Source organism: Mytilus trossulus, chromosome 2 (assembly GCF_036588685.1).
Source record: "Mytilus trossulus isolate FHL-02 chromosome 2, PNRI_Mtr1.1.1.hap1, whole genome shotgun sequence".
Classification (NCBI taxonomy): Eukaryota; Metazoa; Mollusca; class Bivalvia; order Mytilida; family Mytilidae; genus Mytilus; species Mytilus trossulus.
Window position 1 is genome coordinate 93,233,960 of NC_086374.1, and position 19,679 is coordinate 93,253,638.

The window sequence follows — 19,679 nt, forward strand, 5'->3', positions numbered from 1 at the left end:
TGAATAGTAGGTTTTTCTTTGATTTTCGAGCAAGTTTTGTAGTTGTAACAGTGATACAAAGAATTGCATGGTGTCTTTATTTATGTTATTGAACTCTCCTCTGTAATTTTCCTTTGCGGGTTATCATAGGAAAAGCAAAGAATGCTTTTGTTATAAAGAATCTTTGACTAGACAGATGGTTTTATTTATCTCAAAAGTTGCTTTTGCAGAGCCTCTTCAGACTTATTTTAGAAACAAAGCACAAACTCCGTGAAGACAGAGTATTTTTTTTGTGGTTTTTTTTTAGAGGGTACAATAAGAGGAAATTTAAAAAGGGGTGTATTTATAGTTTGTTTATTACATATTCATTTCCATGTGTAAATTCAATAGGATAACTTTCCGGTCAAATCAACCAAAAACGGTCGCTTTCCAAAACGCATAAAACGCTTCATTTGTAAACCAACGACAAAATTTAATCCACTGAAACGGTAATACAAATATCCGCATTTATTTTCGGCATTTGTGCATAACCTAGAAAGAATCAACGTTAAATGTACTGAGTCAGGAAAATGACAGTTGTTATCTTAAAGTTCGTTTCTGTGTGTTGCATTGTCTTTGTTCACTTCAGTTTTTCTGTTGTTTTGTTGTTTTCATCTTATAGATAATGTGTTTTCCTCGGTTTTAAATTGTAACCCGAATAAGTTTTTGCCTCAATCGATTTATGAATTTCGAACAGCGGTATACTTCTGTTGCCTTTATTTAATGTTATGCTAAAGGTAAAGGTAAGAAAGGGTTTTCCTGCCAGAACAACATAAGTCCAGAGAGGACTATATTCCATTACCATAGTAAACCATCATAATTGGAGTGCAAACGAGAAAAGAAATAAAAATATTGTTTTTTAATACCATATTTGTTTTAAGTTGATCCAATGTTTAAAATCCATGTTTATTTTCAACAGCCACCATACATAAAAGAAACAGTGGATCAATTATGCTGTATCATTGATTAAAATTATTCTTAACTGAATAAAGGTTCATTATAGAAATACTTATAGTGACCTAAACTTGTTAACATCTATGCCATTTAGTCTCTGGTGGAGAGTTGTCTCATGGGCAATCATACCATTTCTTCGTATTTTTTTACTGTCTTCAACTGATTATATGTTAAAAAAAAATAAAGATATCCTGCTATTGATTGACTAAACAAATTATTGTTTTGCCTGCTAAAATAAATATGGCCTGATATAAAATCTCAATATTAAAATAACACACATATATCTCTTTCATTTTATTTTGATTCATTACCAATTTTCCAATTATATCTTGTTTTTATATAAATTTAATGAAAATATAACAATACAACAATAATAATAAATTATATACACTACTCATTTCATTAATTCATTATAATGATAAAAATATATTACCAACCTTGTCCAACATAATTTCCATACCGTTTTTTCTATGACAGAGTTGATATATTCTATCAATAAACAATACTTACTTGCACATACATAAATAACAAAGTCAATGGCATGAAAGGGTCTTTTTATTTATAGATTTAGAAGTAGCACCCACTCATTTAAAAAATGGTAAAAACATTCTTTATTTAGTTTGCAATTTAAAAGAAAATCTGAACCAATGCTTTTTTCAAATTGAAAAAAAAATGTAAATTTGTAAATAATGGCATTAGTTTAAAAAATGTGAATTATGCCACTGGGTGGTTATCACAATAATAAGAACTTGCAATATGATATCCAATACATATAAATATATGGAGATTTTCCTAAAATGGCAATGATTAATTTCACTTGTTTGTCCCTTCTTAAAAAATCTCAATGATAAATGCACTCATTCTGAATTTTATACAAATAGAAGGTGATAACTGTATGCACAAAAAAGGAAAGGATGACACCATTCATAAGCTAGGAAATCATTTTAGATGCATGAACTTTTGGTCTAATAAAGTTTCAAAATCATTATTTGTATATAAAAATTACAAACTTTCTATATTTTTTTTTTTTAAACAGTTAAGATAATGTTTATGTCAGACATCTTCATTTGTGATCATTTTACACATTAATAACAAGATTGGTAAATAAAACTATTTTGACATTTTCTTGAGTTTTGCTTCAATAGAAGACAAAATTCTTAAATATAAATATTTATTACTGTATATGACAGCAGACAGGCAAGTGTTATTTGTTAGATTTATAAAACTCTTTGGTTAGTATTTTATGAAATTAGAGAAGTCAACAGGGGCATTACAGTTGTAATAATCATAGACACACACAGATTTTTCATGTTTATCCAAAATATAAATAACTTTAACCATTGACATACATTTCTTTACACTCCAATGTCTAAGGAAGGTGTGAAAGCCCTGGAAGTGGTGATTGTTTTTTGATATATTCTAACTTTGAAGGGGCATAACTTCCCAGAGGTTTTCCTTTGTATAAAACTGGTCCGAAAAGTACAGTATAATGATGATAGATATTAACAAAGGACAAGTTTTGATAAAGATATCAGGAACACCCTGAGTTGACAGACAATGAAACCCATCAGATGACAACATCTCACATAGACATTTACAATAGTTGAGCTAATAGGTCCTTACCATTACTAAGTTTAATAAGTTTAAACTTGTTTTATTTTTTGTCTTATTGATTAAGGCTATCTGGACAATGTACTATTAAGTCTTGTTCGTACATTTATTTTTATAATGTAGTCTGATTTGGTTTCTCATATTTTTCTATTATTTCCTGTTTCCTTTTAATCTATAATAACCAAATCTCGATATATATCTTTAAAAATATCATATCTAACAATTTACATAGAAAGAGGGGATGGGAGTGGTTGTAATCTTGACATCTCGCAAAAATAAACAGTGAATACTGAAGTCCCAAAAATGAAATCATCCATTCTGGAGCCCTTATAAGATTAGTGTTAATTCCAATCCCCAAAAATGTAAATCCCAAATTACAACAAATATAAAGACCCTATCACCACTTCTAGAAAAAGGTCCTTCCAACCTAAAAGAAGAACCCAATTGCAAGAAAATGTTTCCATAAATCAATGTATGAATTCTTGAACATCATATTTTTATCTTCTACCCAGCTGTAACCAACATTACATATATCAACTTTCTCAATAAGAGCATTCATCAATCTCTATATTACTTAAAATTCACTCCTGTCTCTGCTTGTCTCTTAACTCCCAATCACATTACAAATTTACATAAAACACTTATTAAAATTCAGTATTACATAACAAAAAGTTGTGACAGGAAACTAACAGCTCATTGTCAATTCAATTATATCTCTAGAAAATTCAATTAGATGATAATTATTCAATGATCAATAGAATAGTGGAATCAATGAAGTAAAATGCAGTATTAACTAATTCAGGATCTTTAAAGGATGCATACATATATAAAAATCATTAAATCATAATATATGTTTCTCTAAAATAAGAATTACAGTTAATCATTGTTAATTGTTAATAACAAATATTTTTTTTAAATAAAAACATTTTTTAATACAATATAAAGGAATGACCATAAACTTCCAGGGGAGTTAGGGTTTTTTCCTAAAAAATATTGTTTCTGACTAGGACAAAAAACCCATACACTCTCACACACCCCATTCCTCTTGAAACTAAATGACAGCTCCTGAAGACCAATCTCATATAACTAACTATGATATTATAATATTTCCGTAATATGTTATGAATAAAAATTTCTGTGATGTTACCATTTTACTGTTGCTTTTCTTCATCATATCTCTACATACAAAATAAATGTGATAGCACCAACTGAATCAATATGAGACATTTTAAAATTAAATAAAATTTATCCATCAAAAATATACATATTTCATTAAAAACAAGTTTTCAGTCTTCCTTGAATTGCCACCTTGCAAAAATGTCAATTTCGAAAGATTCAGAAAATAATTTTAGAATATACTCATTTTTTTATTAAAACAATATAGATGAAATACCCTGTTAACAAGAAAATGTGTCCATATGAAACCATTTCTAACTTGAACTTTATAACATTTCCATGTTCAGTGAACCATGAAATCTGAGACATAACCTTTATTTAAAATATATGGTAAAAATTGTTCACATCCATGTAAATAAACTCATCATAGATACCAGGATTAAATTAAGTATATACGCCAGACATGTGTTTCGTCTACAAAAGAGTGAGTCATCAGTGACACTGAAATCCAAAAATGTAAAAAAGGCCAAATAAAGTACGAAGTTGAAGAGCATTGAGGAACAGAATTCTTAAAAATTTTGCCAAAAAAAGTGTATTTTAAAAATTCAAAATAGGTAAATGGTAAACTACCTTAAAACCAAATCTGTAACCTGATGTAGGACAGACACTGATTAGACAATATTTCCCCCAACTATCATCAGCAGGGAATTAACATTTGATTACATTGTACAAAAGTGGGGATAAAAATAATGTAATCTAAAACATTTATCCGTGTTCATCTGCAACCAACTCTAACTTGTCTTTTTAATAATAAAAGTGGCCATTTGCATAAAGGCATGTTTCTAACTTCTGTTTAATGAATGAAGTGATGTGATCAACTCAGGGTAATTTTGGGAAAGTTTTTTTATATGACATTATAATATCAAGATATTTGCTTTGAGGCATCAAATTTGCATTAAAAAGACAATAAGTTTTGGCTCACTAAATTTAAGGACACTATACTAAAATAGATTCCTATTAATCATTCATACCTTATATTTATGGAGAACAGACATGTTACAAATATACGTCATGACAAAAGCCCAATTGGCATTTGGCCAATGTATCTTTTTAGTCATACAATTTCAGTGGTTTCCTCATGTCGCTTAAATGATTTAAATTCATAAAAAAATTAATTTCAAAGCAATATAAAATACTTAATTCTTTTACACAACCTTTTGGTAGTACATGTACTGGCAGTTTATCATTTCACAACCTCACACTAGATCTAAACTTTCTTAGCTAAATTTCTAACATGTTAGATACCATCCCTCAAATTTTGGTTACAATGGAAAGAATTTATTTTTCATAAAAATCACAATAGTTAGCAAAATCTGTATATATGTTTGCAGGATGATTGACAATGGTCTCAAGTGTATAAATGTTTTGAGGTTTAAGGTGGTACCTAACACTACAGGGAGATAACTCTGTAAAATCAGCTAAACGTTTTAATTATGTTGTTGTGAAAGGAATATTAAGCTTCTCAATGATCAAAATTAGTGTTTGTCAAATTGCTATATAACCAGTGTAATTTTTCTGACAAAACGGTTGGTTCAATTTTTTTTAATTTTTTTTATTTATTTTTTTTGTTAAAGTATTTACTTTGACACAAAATTTTATGAAAATTAAACGAGTCAAATTAATTTTAGTGAAAGTGTTGGGTACCATCCTAACTTGTGTTTTATTTTCAATACTGAATGTAAAACAAACTGTTTGTATTTTTAATTTCAAAACTCATTTTTTATGACAAATTGAAAGCAAGTAAAATTAAAAATATTAACAAACAGTCAATCAATTTGTCTAGTTTAAATACTTTATAGAAATATATGCAATGCTAAGAGTAATAACATAAGGACAATGCAATATGCATGTCTTCTACAAGAATATAAATTCTAACTAATTACAATTGTCATATAATTGCTGGTTAATAAAATAAAGATATAAATATACAAGTACAAATAGATTCCTTATGTCCACAAATAATTGTGGCAGATCCATGATTTTAAAGAAAGGAAGGAGATTTAAAGTAAATAAATAAATTTCCTTATCTTTCAACTTTAAGATGAAAAAATCCTTGATAAAAATAATTCTTGAAAATATGAAGTTAAAATTATCTACAAACACATGATCCTATTTAAAAAACATAAAATAAAGTGATTCACATAAAAGTGTTATAAAATGGATATGCAGATTGTCATAAAAAGGTTGCACCATTCTCTCATTAAAGGGAGACAAAAAATGAATAATTTTTGACACAGCAAAATACAAATATGCGTATATTATCTGACTTGATATTTTATATCCTATGAGAAAAATTCTCAATATTCCAATTCAATTTATTTGAATAAAATATTGTTTTAACTAAACCTATAATTATTATGTTATATATATTTCCAGCTCTCAAATTGTTAATAGACCTTTAATGTAAAAATATCTACTTGAGCAGGAATTATCCAATTGAAAAGATAACAGATCTTTCTTTTTTTATTATCTCTAAGTGAGCATTTATTATTCATAAAAGAAAAAAATATTTAAATCAGGTTAATAATCATTTTTTTTGACAAAAAAATGCTTAACAGAACCTGAAATAACCTGTGGCTGGCGGCTGTGTAGTATTGTTAGAATGTTCTAACAAATAGTTTGAGCCATTTTGGTTTTTTTTAATGATAAGAATTTTACAATTATCACTGAGGTTGTGGTGATCTGCGGCTCTCCTGATCCCCTGCTTACTATTTATTTTCAAATAGCTACACCACTGGTACCATTACAAGATTACATCATAAGTTGAAATGTTAAGAGTTAAAATTGCATTACACAGGTAATTTTCACTGGGTACAGCTCAAGCTAAAGTCACAATGGGAACAGCTTAAACTGCATTGCACAAATGCAAGTAACTTTCACAAGGAACAGCTCCAATTGCATTTTTAAATACACAAATAACTCACATTGGGAACAGTTGAAATTGTACCACACAGGTTACTAAATTATATATAATACTGAGAACAGTTCTAATTGCCTTACACAGGAAAGTAAAACTGGGAACAACTCTTACTGCCTGACACAGGTTAGTTACACTGGGAACAGTTAAAATTGCCTTAGACAGGTAAATCCCACTGGAGACAGCTCTTACCACCTTACACTGGTAAATCACACTGTGAACAGCTCAGATTAAGAACATGTTTCTCTATTTGAATTGTCGTCTGACGGAAGTCATATTTCTTCTGTAGCATCTGGTTAGCTCTTTCTAAAACACTCTGATGTTCCTCATTTGGACCTACAATATAATTTCATACTGATTGGTGTTAAAGATTCCTATTAACAGTAATTCTTGTGCTTTGCCATGGTCCCTTATTCTGAATTTTAGTACATCATATTAATTCTGTGATCTTATGGTCTAAAATATTATAAATCACAATAATAATGATTAAATTTAAAGAATTGTTTACCAAAACTTCTAATATTTTCAAGGTAAACAGAACTTACACAACTTAAATTCACAAGTAAGTATACCGGTACATTACATAATTCATGGGAAGAAGTGACTTCTGTTTTTTACCTAAACAGAGGCAGTTCAACTGAAGTTTTAGGTGGGGTTCCTGTTGCTCAACTTTAGTATAATAAGTAAATGTTGGTATTTGTTGCTTGTCTCTGATTTTTGTTTTGGCTATGGTGTTATCATTTGTTTTGGTCTTGTGATTTTCGAATTGCATTTTTTGAAACTAAGTAAAACTTTCTGAACTTGCAATTCAACATAGCTATGATAACAACTCTCATTATACTGTCATCTATCATGTTTGTTTGTCTTTCACTGAACCCTACATCAAGAGGCTTATTCTCATTTCGCCTTAGCTGTCAAAATTTATTTATAAAATTAATCCCAGTTTGCCTTAGTACAAATTTTCAGGTACACACAAATTAACTAAGGCGAAATGGGAGCTTCTGTAAACAATAAAATTAAGTTATGTTTTGTTTGTATTGCAATTAGTTGATATTTGTTATTTTGATGTCAAATTCTGCCATTAAATACTTTTTAAAGGAATGATATATTTTTTTTTTCATTTTTGGTGTCCCACTTTTTATAGGTGCTCTTTTTCCCCCTGAAAGTGTTTTTTTTTTACTTATGTGTTATATTTTGGAAATAAAGTCTTATTAGAATGACAAATTGGATATGAACATTTCATATTTTAATGAATAAATAAAGACAATTATCATGCAAGTAAAAGGGACTGATATACACATTTGAAAATTATCGCAAACTCTTCGGAGAAACAATACAAAAAACTTAAGATAAAGCAATTATTGCTCAAAGAAAGAAAATGGCAAAAAAAAATAAACACATTGAGATCCAATAACTCAAAAGAGTATTGGAAATTACTTAACAGTAGAAAAAAAGAGAGCCCAACCTGACATCCCTATCAACAAATTATTCGATTTTTCAAAAATCTGAACGCCGCCCAAGAAATTGAGGAAAATACAAATATTCCAACTGTAAACCGGAATGATGTCGATAGGCCTAATGAAGATCTAAACAGAAGAATTTCTAAAGACGAAATTCTTAAGAGCATCAACAACCTAAAAAATGATAAAGCATTTGGGGATGATCCTATGATAAATGAATATATCAAGTCTACAGCTAGTTTATTCATTGAATTTTACGAAAAAATATTTAACGTTATATTTCGCACTGGTATTATACCTGACAGTTGGCTAGTTGGTTACATTAAGCCTGTTTATAAAAATAAAGGTAACAAGTTGGACCCCAAACATTTTAGACCAATTACCATTTTGAGTTGTATGGGGAAACTTTTCACCGCAATTTTAAGCGAGAGACTAAATCTTTTATCTGAAGAATTCATGATTTTAAACGAAAACCAATATGGTTTTAGAAAGGGTTATTCAACAACCGATAATTTATTTGTGATATATAATTAGCACAGTTTTGGAGATTTTTTAATATTTTTTTTTTATTAAAGTTTATGTTATGTAATTAAACAAGTCTGTGAGAAAATATATTTTTTGCTTTCTATTAAACTTTTTGTGTTGCATAATGTGAAGGATAATTAAATTATTTTGATTTTTCTAACTGCATGAATTAAAAAAAAATGCAAACAATATTTCAAGAGAAGCAACTTTCCAACTACATTTATTTTCTTGTAGATTTTTCCTGATTTCACAACTTTTGAAATCACTTAATTTATTTTAAAAAAATAATTAAAGAGAAACAAATCCCTAACTACATGTTGTTCAAATTGCTATAAAAACACAAAGGTTTAATTTGTTTATTTAATATTTCTATCTAAATTCACATTTCGCCTTAGTTCAATTCCCATCTGGCCTTAGTATATTTTATACCTTTTTTACCTGGAATTCACAGCTAAGGCGAAATGGGAACACACCCATCAAGAGTATAAGAAAATAATACCAAACATATGTCATCTTTAACTTCCAGAAAAAAAACATTGAAATGGCATTATGTTAATTGTTTCATCTACTCACTGATAAATCATAGAACTTACCAACTGTCAGATGGACAGACATGACATTTTTGTCTATAGTCAGGGACCATATCAATAGAGTATGAGCTGATTTGACACCTTCCACTCTCTTTAAATCTTCTATCACAGTTTTATAGCACACATCTCTTGGGACTCCTAAAAATATAAATAAATATTTTGGTGTAAAAAAAATCAAATGTTGCTTTAAAAAATAATATTGATAAAGTTTTGATGAAATTTTTCATGGCCTTTTCTATCAATGGAAAAAACTGTATCTTATAACTTATTTGTTCTGAATTTAAAGGGACATTATTCAATGAATTATCTGAGTCATAAGAAATTATGTTATTTATTACATTGGTTGCAATGAATTACATTGATTTCCCAGTAAAATAAAAACTGATAATTTCACTCCTCTGAGGACATACAACAATAGGCGTTGTCAATCAACAATAACGTCGGATCAAAACAAATTGTGAATGCGTAGAAAACATATAGTTCCTTACATTTTCTACTTTAATTTCACAAAAAGGCCATTTACCAATGTAATAAAAAGAATAACAAATCAAACAATTCAAATATCAAAAAATATTCAACTTGTGACCGAACAACACTTAAGAAATAATTCATGGGGGCTTTAATATATCATGATTTTATCACGGGTTGGTCCTTTATGACAATATTTTACCCTGAGCGAAAGCGAGTGGTAAAATATCGGCTTAAAGGGACAACCCGTGGTAAAATCATGATATATTCAAGCCCCATAAATTATTTCGCTTCTAATAGAACAAATACGGCAATTATTTTGGATCGAAGCGCTCTAGGTGGAGGACAATATTTACCGTTCCCATAAATAAACACACTATAAAATTGGTGTAAAAGAATGGAGCAAACTGAATTAGCGACATGCTTAAACTATTTTCATTTAGATAGTTTTGGATGAATTTAAATTATGATTTACTTAATTGGCCTCTACATATTTTAGCATCCTTTTATGTTTCCTTGTTGTGATGCTTTTTCGTTTTGCAAGCGTGTATTTTCCCATAAAATGCTTATATTCTTACGTCATCTTTCTATGACGTCGTGTACCTCATTCATAAGAAAGCATATGACATAGGAGTACAATCGGAACAGCCCTGGCAATACATTCATATTTTACCACGGGTGTGTACTCAAATCTTTCGAAGGACATCATGTTAAAAAGATAATTAACTCATGCGCCCATGCGCTGGGCGCATTCATGAATTAATTTGTTGTTCGCTCACTCATTGAATATTTCTGTATTTGAATTCTTCGATTAGTTATTCTATAATTAATTACATCATGTGCAAAATGTAAAGCATTTTGAAGTAAAGTAAATATTGTGTGTACTGTGCACAGACTTACCTTCCATCATGACACGTAATGTATCTCGTAGCACTGTTATTGTTGTAAATATCACCAGCACAGAAAATATAAATGTACAAATGGGATCTGCTAACTTGTACTTAGGGTCTTCCTACAATTAAAGCACTTGTACATGTAGAATTAATATTTATATTCAAATCTTATTGTCAATTGTTAATTTGATTGGAGAATGCAAAGTTATAGATATACATTGAAAAATTGTTAAAAATCTAATTCTTCTTTGGAAAATGGAAACTACAATATGTGTGACAACTTGAAAACCATTTCTTCAGCTGCAATAGGGAGAACAAAGGACAATTTTTGAACTCATTGTCAAAGTCTTACCTTATACAGATAAAAGAAAGACCACTTGCAATCCCATTTTTTTGTACTATTAAAAAGCTGTTTTATGTTACTCTGGTATTCCAAGGAAGGTTGCTTGTATTGACCACTAGTTACCTAGGTACAAGTATGATTTTTAAATATAATATTGTACCTTGTAACCTGCCCTATCTGACACCTGAGTATTTCAACATCCTGCTTTAAATGACAAATTTTCATGGCCCCAATATATGCCTATCTTTAAAGAAAAAAACTGCCTTATCCGACATTTGTTTTGGGTCCCCATTGTGTCAGTTAACACAGGTTACACTGTATCTACATTTATCAGTATGCTAGTCTCATAAATTAGATTTTCAAAGTCTTCTCTGACACCAAGTACTTTTAAATATAAAAGAAATACAAATGCATTTTTACATTTTAATAAGATTTAATTATTAAGCATTAAATCAATTTAATAAATTAAGATTATCGTCTGCTAAACTACGAGTTATCTTTTCTTTAATTTTGAAGGGCTTGAGCGTCTTTCATTTACCTACATAATTTCGTAAGCGGTTTTCCCGCTTTTATTTGGTATAAAATTGCATGCTTTTCGTGATTTGTTCATTGCGTGATTTGAACTGAAGGAACACAAAACCCACCCTTTCCCACCCTTGAGAATATTTTCTGCTCTCTGTTGTATATTTTCAGATATCGTTAAAGAAGCGTCATGGATTGGACAGAATATGAACTGAATATATGGATTTACTGACTGGCTGAATTTATTACAGTTGGCGTCTGGTAGCCCAGTTGCCATTTGGAGAAAACATATGATGGTTGTCCTTCTATGTTTTTATCTTGGACATTTATGAGACATTGTCGATGAATGCAAATTCATAGGCCGGTTGATATATAGTTGAACTGTCCTAATAAATCCATGACAAAAAATTGCCAAAATTCAAACTTACTATTAGTTGTTTTTTAATATGATTATTATTTAGTTTGTCTTACAATTTATCTTCATTTGTATAACAAAGGTAATCTGGAGTCATTGGAAATATTACGAGTGATTTCAATGGATTTGGGTTATCTTTTATCTGGTATATCGAATTCCTAAATTTATATATCTTGGTTTCTTTCGAATATTTAATAACTCACATACCGTAAATTTAATAATGAATGATGCTATAAGAACTCCCACACTCTGTATAATGTCACCTATCACATGTATAAAGGCAGCTCTGACATTTATATTTTTATGGTGAACATGTTTTGGTTTATCTGCTACTTGAGATTCCAGTTCAATCTCCTGCTCATGATCAGATCTGTCATCTATCAGTGGTGTATATGAATGTTCTGTTCTACTGTGGTGACTGTTACGTTGATGACTGTGTCCATGGTGACCAAATGATTGCCCTTGACTTTTACAACATACTTCAGAATGAAGAACAATTCCCATTCTAAAACAAAATACAATCAAATTTTTTTTTTTAAATATTAAGGTTTCATGTTTAGCAAAAAATGTTTAGTTAATGGTTCAAATATGATTTTTTTTTTACTGAAGATCCACTTTTTTAATAACCTTGTAATGTCTTTTCTTGTGATATTCCTTTTATTGTAGGATTGCTGTCATAATAACTTTCACCTGATATACCATGTATACTGTGAAAGTACTTTAATTCGTGGGTATCAATTTTCGTGGTTTCAGCAATATTTACATTTTCATTGGTTTTTAAATTCGTGGAATAAAGTTTTCTAGAAAGAAAAAAAAATGAAAAATTGAAGCCTTTAAAACGATGGTTACACTTAGTCTGGATTGAAGGAAATTGCTAAGTATACATTGACCTGTATAAATTGTAGTGACAACACTAATTAACCCAAGATAAAGTGATCAACAGATTAAAGACTATCAAATGTGTTAATTATGCCATAAACATGTCACCTCAAGAAAACGGTATAAACATAAACAAATGTTATAAATGTATCTTGAATTTTAAAATAATTCTTATCAAAATCAAGCCCAGCAGGAAATTAGTATTTTCCATAGGTACAAGAACTATGAGGATGTAAAATGAACACTTTATCATACTAGCATATCAATACCGGAAATCTGACTTTTATCGATCAAAACTATTTTTTATGAAAGTTAAAAGATCAAAAGTTGTACAGTTTAGGTTATATAAGAATAAATGGATATAATCCTGCATGCAGTTGTAGTTCATAGTGCATTTGCCCTATGACTACTATAATAGTATTCTCAGATTTGGCGTTATTCAATATACTCTCTACATACCCGTAGCCAGGGGGTTCGAGGGTTTCGGACGAACCCCCCCCCCCCCCCACCCCCTTGAAAACAAATAAGCACTGTTAAAGTCAATGTTCTGTTCGAATTGTGACTGTTAAAGTCGAGTTCGTGAGTCCAGCAAACCCCCCTTTGGAATTTTCTGGCTACGGGCCTGCTCTCTAGATCATAACAGTATTCAAACCTACATTGGTATTTTTCAATGTCTTGATTCGGACAATGGTTGTTTTAATTCATTTCGTTGGACATTTAAATTCATGGATAAAGTCATCCACGAAAACCACGAAAATTGGTACCCCATGAATAAAAGTACTTTCACAGTAAATTATCTAATTTAAAAATCTTACAATTACAATGTTCGGATATGTAATATGTAAACACACTGAGTGACTCAACGCCCATTTCAAAGATAAAACATTTACTAAACCTGAATATTAAACAGAGTAAAATTTACATTTGAAGGAACAATGTGAGAATAACTTTCATACTTTGAATATATTACTTCATTTCTGTATAACAATTAGGCGATACAATGTATGGTATGTTTGCAAAATGATCCCAAATAAAATGTGCACCTAAAACCAAATGTTTAGATATTTTAAAACAACTACAAGTCAATGTAGAGCTTTAAAGTATTAGATCCTATATCTACTGTTACGCCACTGGTAAGGAGAGGGTTAGGATCCAGCATGTTTAAACCCATCACATTCTGCATGTGCCTATGCCTAGCAAGGATCCTGTAATTCAGCGGTTGTTGTTTGTTGCTTTAAAACCATGTTTAATCCTCCATTTTCCACATTTGAAAATGCCTGTACCAAGTCAAAAATATGACAATTCATTTTTTATGTGTTTTGTCATTTGATTTTGCCATGTGATTATGGACTTTCCGATTGGATTTTCCTCTGAGTTCAGTATTTTTGTGATATTACTTTTTATCATATTTGTTTTTTGTTTATTCTTCAGTGCAAAAATCAAGGCACTAGTTTTTTTGTTTGAATTGTTTTACATATATATGTCATTTCTAGGCCTTTTGTATCTAACAATGTGCTATGGGTTTTGCTTATTGTTGACTGTACTGGTACCAACAGATGTTAACCACTATGTAATTTGGTCTCTTGTGAAGAGGTGTCTCATCAGTGGCAATCATACCATATATTTTTTCTGATTTAATAATGAGCAAAACCCTAAATATAATATATGTATACAGTAAACTATAAAAACATAGAAAATTAATGTGTACAATATCAACATCATCAAAAGGATGAATTTGTAAACCAGTTTTAACTGGAAGTATAAGTTATCATACTCACACAATATTAAAGGCTACACCAACACTTGCAGTAACTAGCATTTCATTAGGATTGACATTTTTATAGTGATTGTGCTGTATTCTTTCCACAGCCATATAGCACAACACACCAGTCACTAACCATATAATGAACACACTGAATAAAGCACCTATAACTTCTAAAATTTAAAGGAAAAAAGGTAAAGATACTCAATAAATTGCATTATTTTCATATATATATAACATCTCCATGCCTTATATATCATGTACTGTAGTACGCTGCTAGATTAAAACTGATGTGGAAAGGTAACACATGGCCAGCGAAAGCTCCATTTTTATGAAGCCCAGGTGGTCGTGTGGTCTAGCAGAACGGCTACAGTGCAGGCCATTTGGTGTCACGATATCGCAGTAGCATGGGTTAAAATTCCGGCGTGGGAAGAACAAAAAATTTGCGAAAGCAAATTTACAGGTCTAACATTGTTGGGTTGATGTTTAAACGAGTTGTATATATATATATAGAAGATATGGTGTGAGTGCCAATGAGACAACTCTCCATCCATGTCACAATTTGTAAAAGTAAACCATTATCATGATTATAGGTCAAAGTATGGTCTTCAACACGTATATATATATGACCCATATAAATATAGATTCTACCACTGCATCGAGTGTAATACAATATTTATCCACTCGAGACAGTTAAACTTTCAAATTTAAAACGTGAGACTTGCCCGAGCATTTTAAATATTTAAAATTTAACTGTCCAGAGTAGATAAATATCATATTACACGAGATTTGGTGGTGGAATCTGTTTCTCTAATGATGCAGGTTAACTTATTCCTTCTTTTCGAATGATCTGCAAAAAGATGTGTTCTTTCTATGTGACGTCATCAGGCATGGTCGCCTTTTTTCATGCCGTCACAATAGGAAATTCAGAGGAAAGCACGAAAATTGACGTCATAATGGGATTTTAACCAATGAAATACTGACATGACTGAGATCAAATGAACCACACGTTGATTTTTTTTTTTTATACAATGGGTGCAGAAAGGGATAAATTGACAAAGAATAAGAGAAACAAAACAAATTATAAATTAAGACAACATATTGTAAGTGTAACATGTGCATGTCATGATGTCAATCTGCATTCATAATAAATGTGTTGGTTCTGTGATTGAACATGAAATTTTCATGTTTAAGTGTTCAAATCATAACACTATCTCTAGAGCACTAAATCCATTGAAACAGAAGTAGAAGCAAATAAAACAATATTTATCTGTTTATAATTCAATCTGAACAGATATTCAAAATGTGAAAATTTATTCATTTCTATATACAATGTAACTTAATGACTATGCTTTCATCGTTAAGGTATATTCTTTGACATATTCCCCATTTTCAATTTCAATTTTATTGAATGCATATTTTTTTGGCACATATATATGGAACTGGTTCAACCACACCACACATTGTGCCTCATTCTGTTCTAACTCAGAACATATCTTGACCATGTGTTGTTTAGGGTTCTCACTAAGGATTTTTGAAGGCCAGATCATAGACTCATCATGTTTGGTAATCGCGAAACCAACAGTGTGAAGTTGAAATTTTATTGCTACACATGTAATATTTGATAGTTCAGTCTCAGGGTTCCCACTAAGGATTTTTGAAGGACAGTCCAGAGACTCATCATTTTTTACCATGGTGAGTCCAACAGTAAGATATTGTACTGCAGAAACATTATTTATCATTTAAGTCTCCATGACCTTATCATTTTGCTAATTATAGAGCAATGAAATGACATCTCAATAATTTAGATTACTTTTAAACTTTTGATATAAAATGTTGATATGTGTATTCAGTTTATACAAAAAAAGAGAATGATGAAATAACATCATATTTAGATTGTTTTTAAACTATTAATACTATTTTTATAAAATGAGGAAATATGTACTCGGTTGATGCATTATTGAAGAATCTTGATGCATTTTTGGACTATAAAACTAGTATAAAATGGTGAGTCAAGACAGATTTTCTTGAGTTTCAGACTCATGGACTATCTCAGTGAGAACCCTGGTTCTTCACTTTTGTTTGCCTTTTGTATATATAATTACATTGTTGAATATCTATGATATCATGTCAATTTTGTGAAAGGACGTTTGGTTCGAGTGTTCTGTTGAAACATCTGTTCAACATTTTTGGTTATTGTTGTTATCCAATGTGCTTATCATACTATAAAGCTTCTACTTACCTGCTCTATGGAAGCCAAACGACATGGTCTTGGTAGCTGGTTTCTTGGCTAGATACATGGCTAGAAGACTAATAAGAAAACTAATCAGATCACTGGCCAGATGAAGAACATCTGTAAACAAGGCAAGGCTGTTGGATAATACCCCTCCTGAAAAGAAAAAAAGAATTTTGTTTTTAATATGGAAAAGAGTCCGACAATAAAACACAACATTAAGTTTAAACTATAGTTTCCTGAATTTTTGTTACACATTTTTGTTATTTCCTGGAAAAACTAGGAGGTTAAAAGCATTTAAGCAGGTAAATAACATATATACATTTGTATATAACGTAAGGGTACCCAAATTGCACCGAGTACCCAAATTGCACCTATTTAGAAAAAAATAGCAACAAAAATCTTACAAGATTTCCTAGATACTAAACAATTTGTATTTTTATGATTTGATACTACCCTCGTCTTTCAACATAGGTAAACATATTTAGATATACACAAAACGTTCACAGTATTTATCAACAGGTGGACTGTTTACTGAAAAAACAAAATGTAAGAAAACGTCACCATGCAACGTCATCAAAACGTCATCTTTTTAAAATTAGCAAAATTTTTGACGATGTGAATTTAAGCATGGATGCAATTTGGGTACTCCTCATTACAGAATCATGGATAGTTTGAAGGTTGATTCAAACCAATTTTTGTATGACTCAATATGGATTAAAAATTAAAATTGGCGTACCTTTGCAATCAAGAAGGATAGGGCTACAAAATAAACACAGTATGGACATTTTTTTCTTGATCATAAAAAAACGTAGGTAAAAAAACTGTCAAAATAGGTGCAATTTGGGTACTGTTACGTTACACATGTAGCAAATTTTTTTGGCACGGACACAAATCTTGTTTTTATTAAAATACAGTTCAAAGCCACATATATGCATATACATGTATGTCTACCATAATTAAGTGCAAGTTCAAAGAACTAAAAATCAATTTCTGGTGTCCTACATACATTTTACATGAACATGTGTTTTTCATGTCATGTTGTGTCAGCTGTTTATATTAATCATGTTAATGTATTAATTAATTCTTCATCAGGCATCGTGTGCATACATAAACATGTACATACAAAAACCTTTCTCATGTTAGATAAGAATAAAAGAAATTATAAAATAAATGTACATGTAAAAGAAAAAAGAACACTTTTAAAAATATTTATCATGTTAAAACTCTATTTCAAATCAAATAGTTTCACATTAATTTCATTTGAATTTTATAACTAGTTTTTTTTTACTAAAAATGGATAACAGCAGCTGCCAGAAATAAAATCACTTTATATCAGTATATGTATCCAATAAAAGTTAAATATATTATATATAATTTACATTAAAAAAATGTCATTATACAGTAGTTCACGTTAATTTTGCATTTGAAACTTTAGTTATGGAGAGAAAGCATAACAAGAATGTGTCCATTTATGGTACACAGATACCCCACTTGCACTATCATTTTCTATGTTCATCATGTTCAGTAGAACATGAAATTGGGGTAAAAACTCTAATTTGGCATACAAATTAAGAAAGCTAGATCATTTCATAGGGAACATGTGTACTACATGTAAGTTTCAAGTTGATTGGACTTCAATCTAATTAAAAGTAAATTTTTTAATTGACCCCATTCTGATATGTCATTCCTTGACGCACGAAATAGAACTGGTGCAATTAAAGGATGTGTTATCTTCATGTACAAATGATGTACATGTTTATATACATTTTGTAGATCCAATGTCATGAATGTAAGTTATTTGCATGTAGTTAATCCTGATGATGTTTATTTTGATATGGGACTACTCTATCAGACCTGGTCACAGCTTTGACTTTGAATAAGTTAACTTGGATTTTCTATACAGTCAACTACATGTACATTGTAGGCTAGCTTCCATGATTTAGTCAAGGTAATCATGCAAACTTATAATTAATTTAAGGGTGCTGGCGGGTCTAAATCATTTTTTTTATTTGATATAGGATATCGCTATGTAGCGAGAAACACCTGCACCCGGAGGCATCCTTCAGCTGCCATGTACATTTAAGATGGTCCAGAGTTGTTTCTTTTGTAGACAATACAAGTTGCCTTTGGCAGTTTGAACCAAAGTGTCTTATGCCCCCTTTTGGAAGTACTGCAATTAATACTGTACATGTATGCATTCAACAATTGCATGTGTGTGTGTGTCCAAAATTCTTATAGAGGGTATGCCTTTAAGTGCTAAATAATACAAACCAACAGCTTCTCCACACATGAACATTACACAAAGGGTACAAACAGCAATCAACTGATTTCTTGCAGTTTTGTCATTATTGTTGTTATCATTGTTATGGCAGTGCCATTGGTCCAACAATGGGCTATCACTGTCTGAACGATACAACTGGATTGGGACGGCCAATCTTTCTTCATGGTTTGAATTACTCTCTCGACCGAAGCTGGAGTAGCCATTACCATGGTCAGAAATATTGTCATGATCTTGATTGTCTGGAATGTGGTTTATAGAATTTGTGATGGAAGACCCCTTTTCTGTTTGAGAAGGTTGGAAATCCACTAATAATTCTGATGTTAATGACACTGTGTTATCGTGAGTTGATTGGTAATGATTATGGTCTTTGTTTCCACCCTCAGCAGCATCATTGTAGTTGCTTACGTGAGTCATCACAGTATGCAAGTCAAATATTCATATCAATCTGACATATATTTCAATTTCGTGACAGTCTTACAGGAAGTGTTGATTTACAATTTATATGTCATGTGATTTCTTAAAAAAGAAAGTCTGAAGACCGAAATGGACAGTATTGTGTGTTCATGATTCACAATTGTATAAAGTTATATTATTTGCCTTGTGTGTTATCTAGTTGATTTTATTTTTAG

At 30.4% G+C, this 19,679-nt stretch overlaps 1 protein-coding gene across 2 annotated transcripts; it reads right to left on the reverse strand.

The window, feature by feature from the left end:
* Positions 1 to 2,944: 2,944 nt before the first annotated feature.
* On the reverse strand, positions 2,945 to 19,544 carry LOC134708385 (proton-coupled zinc antiporter SLC30A2-like). Of its 2 annotated transcripts, XM_063568875.1 has the most exons (8): positions 19,041 to 19,544; positions 16,776 to 16,922; positions 14,550 to 14,706; positions 12,100 to 12,397; positions 10,620 to 10,731; positions 9,255 to 9,389; positions 6,872 to 7,012; positions 2,945 to 6,832 (listed from the first exon to the last, which is right to left on the reverse strand). In XM_063568875.1, the coding sequence occupies exons 1-7, from the start codon at positions 19,462 to 19,464 to the stop codon at positions 6,873 to 6,875; spliced, it is 1,413 nt and encodes a 470-aa protein (XP_063424945.1). In that variant the 5' UTR covers positions 19,465 to 19,544; the 3' UTR covers positions 2,945 to 6,832; position 6,872. The 2 variants fall into 2 exon arrangements, with proteins under 2 accessions (XP_063424945.1, XP_063424944.1); XM_063568874.1 differs by having other exon boundaries at positions 2,945 to 7,012.
* Between the last annotated feature and the right edge of the window lie 135 nt (positions 19,545 to 19,679).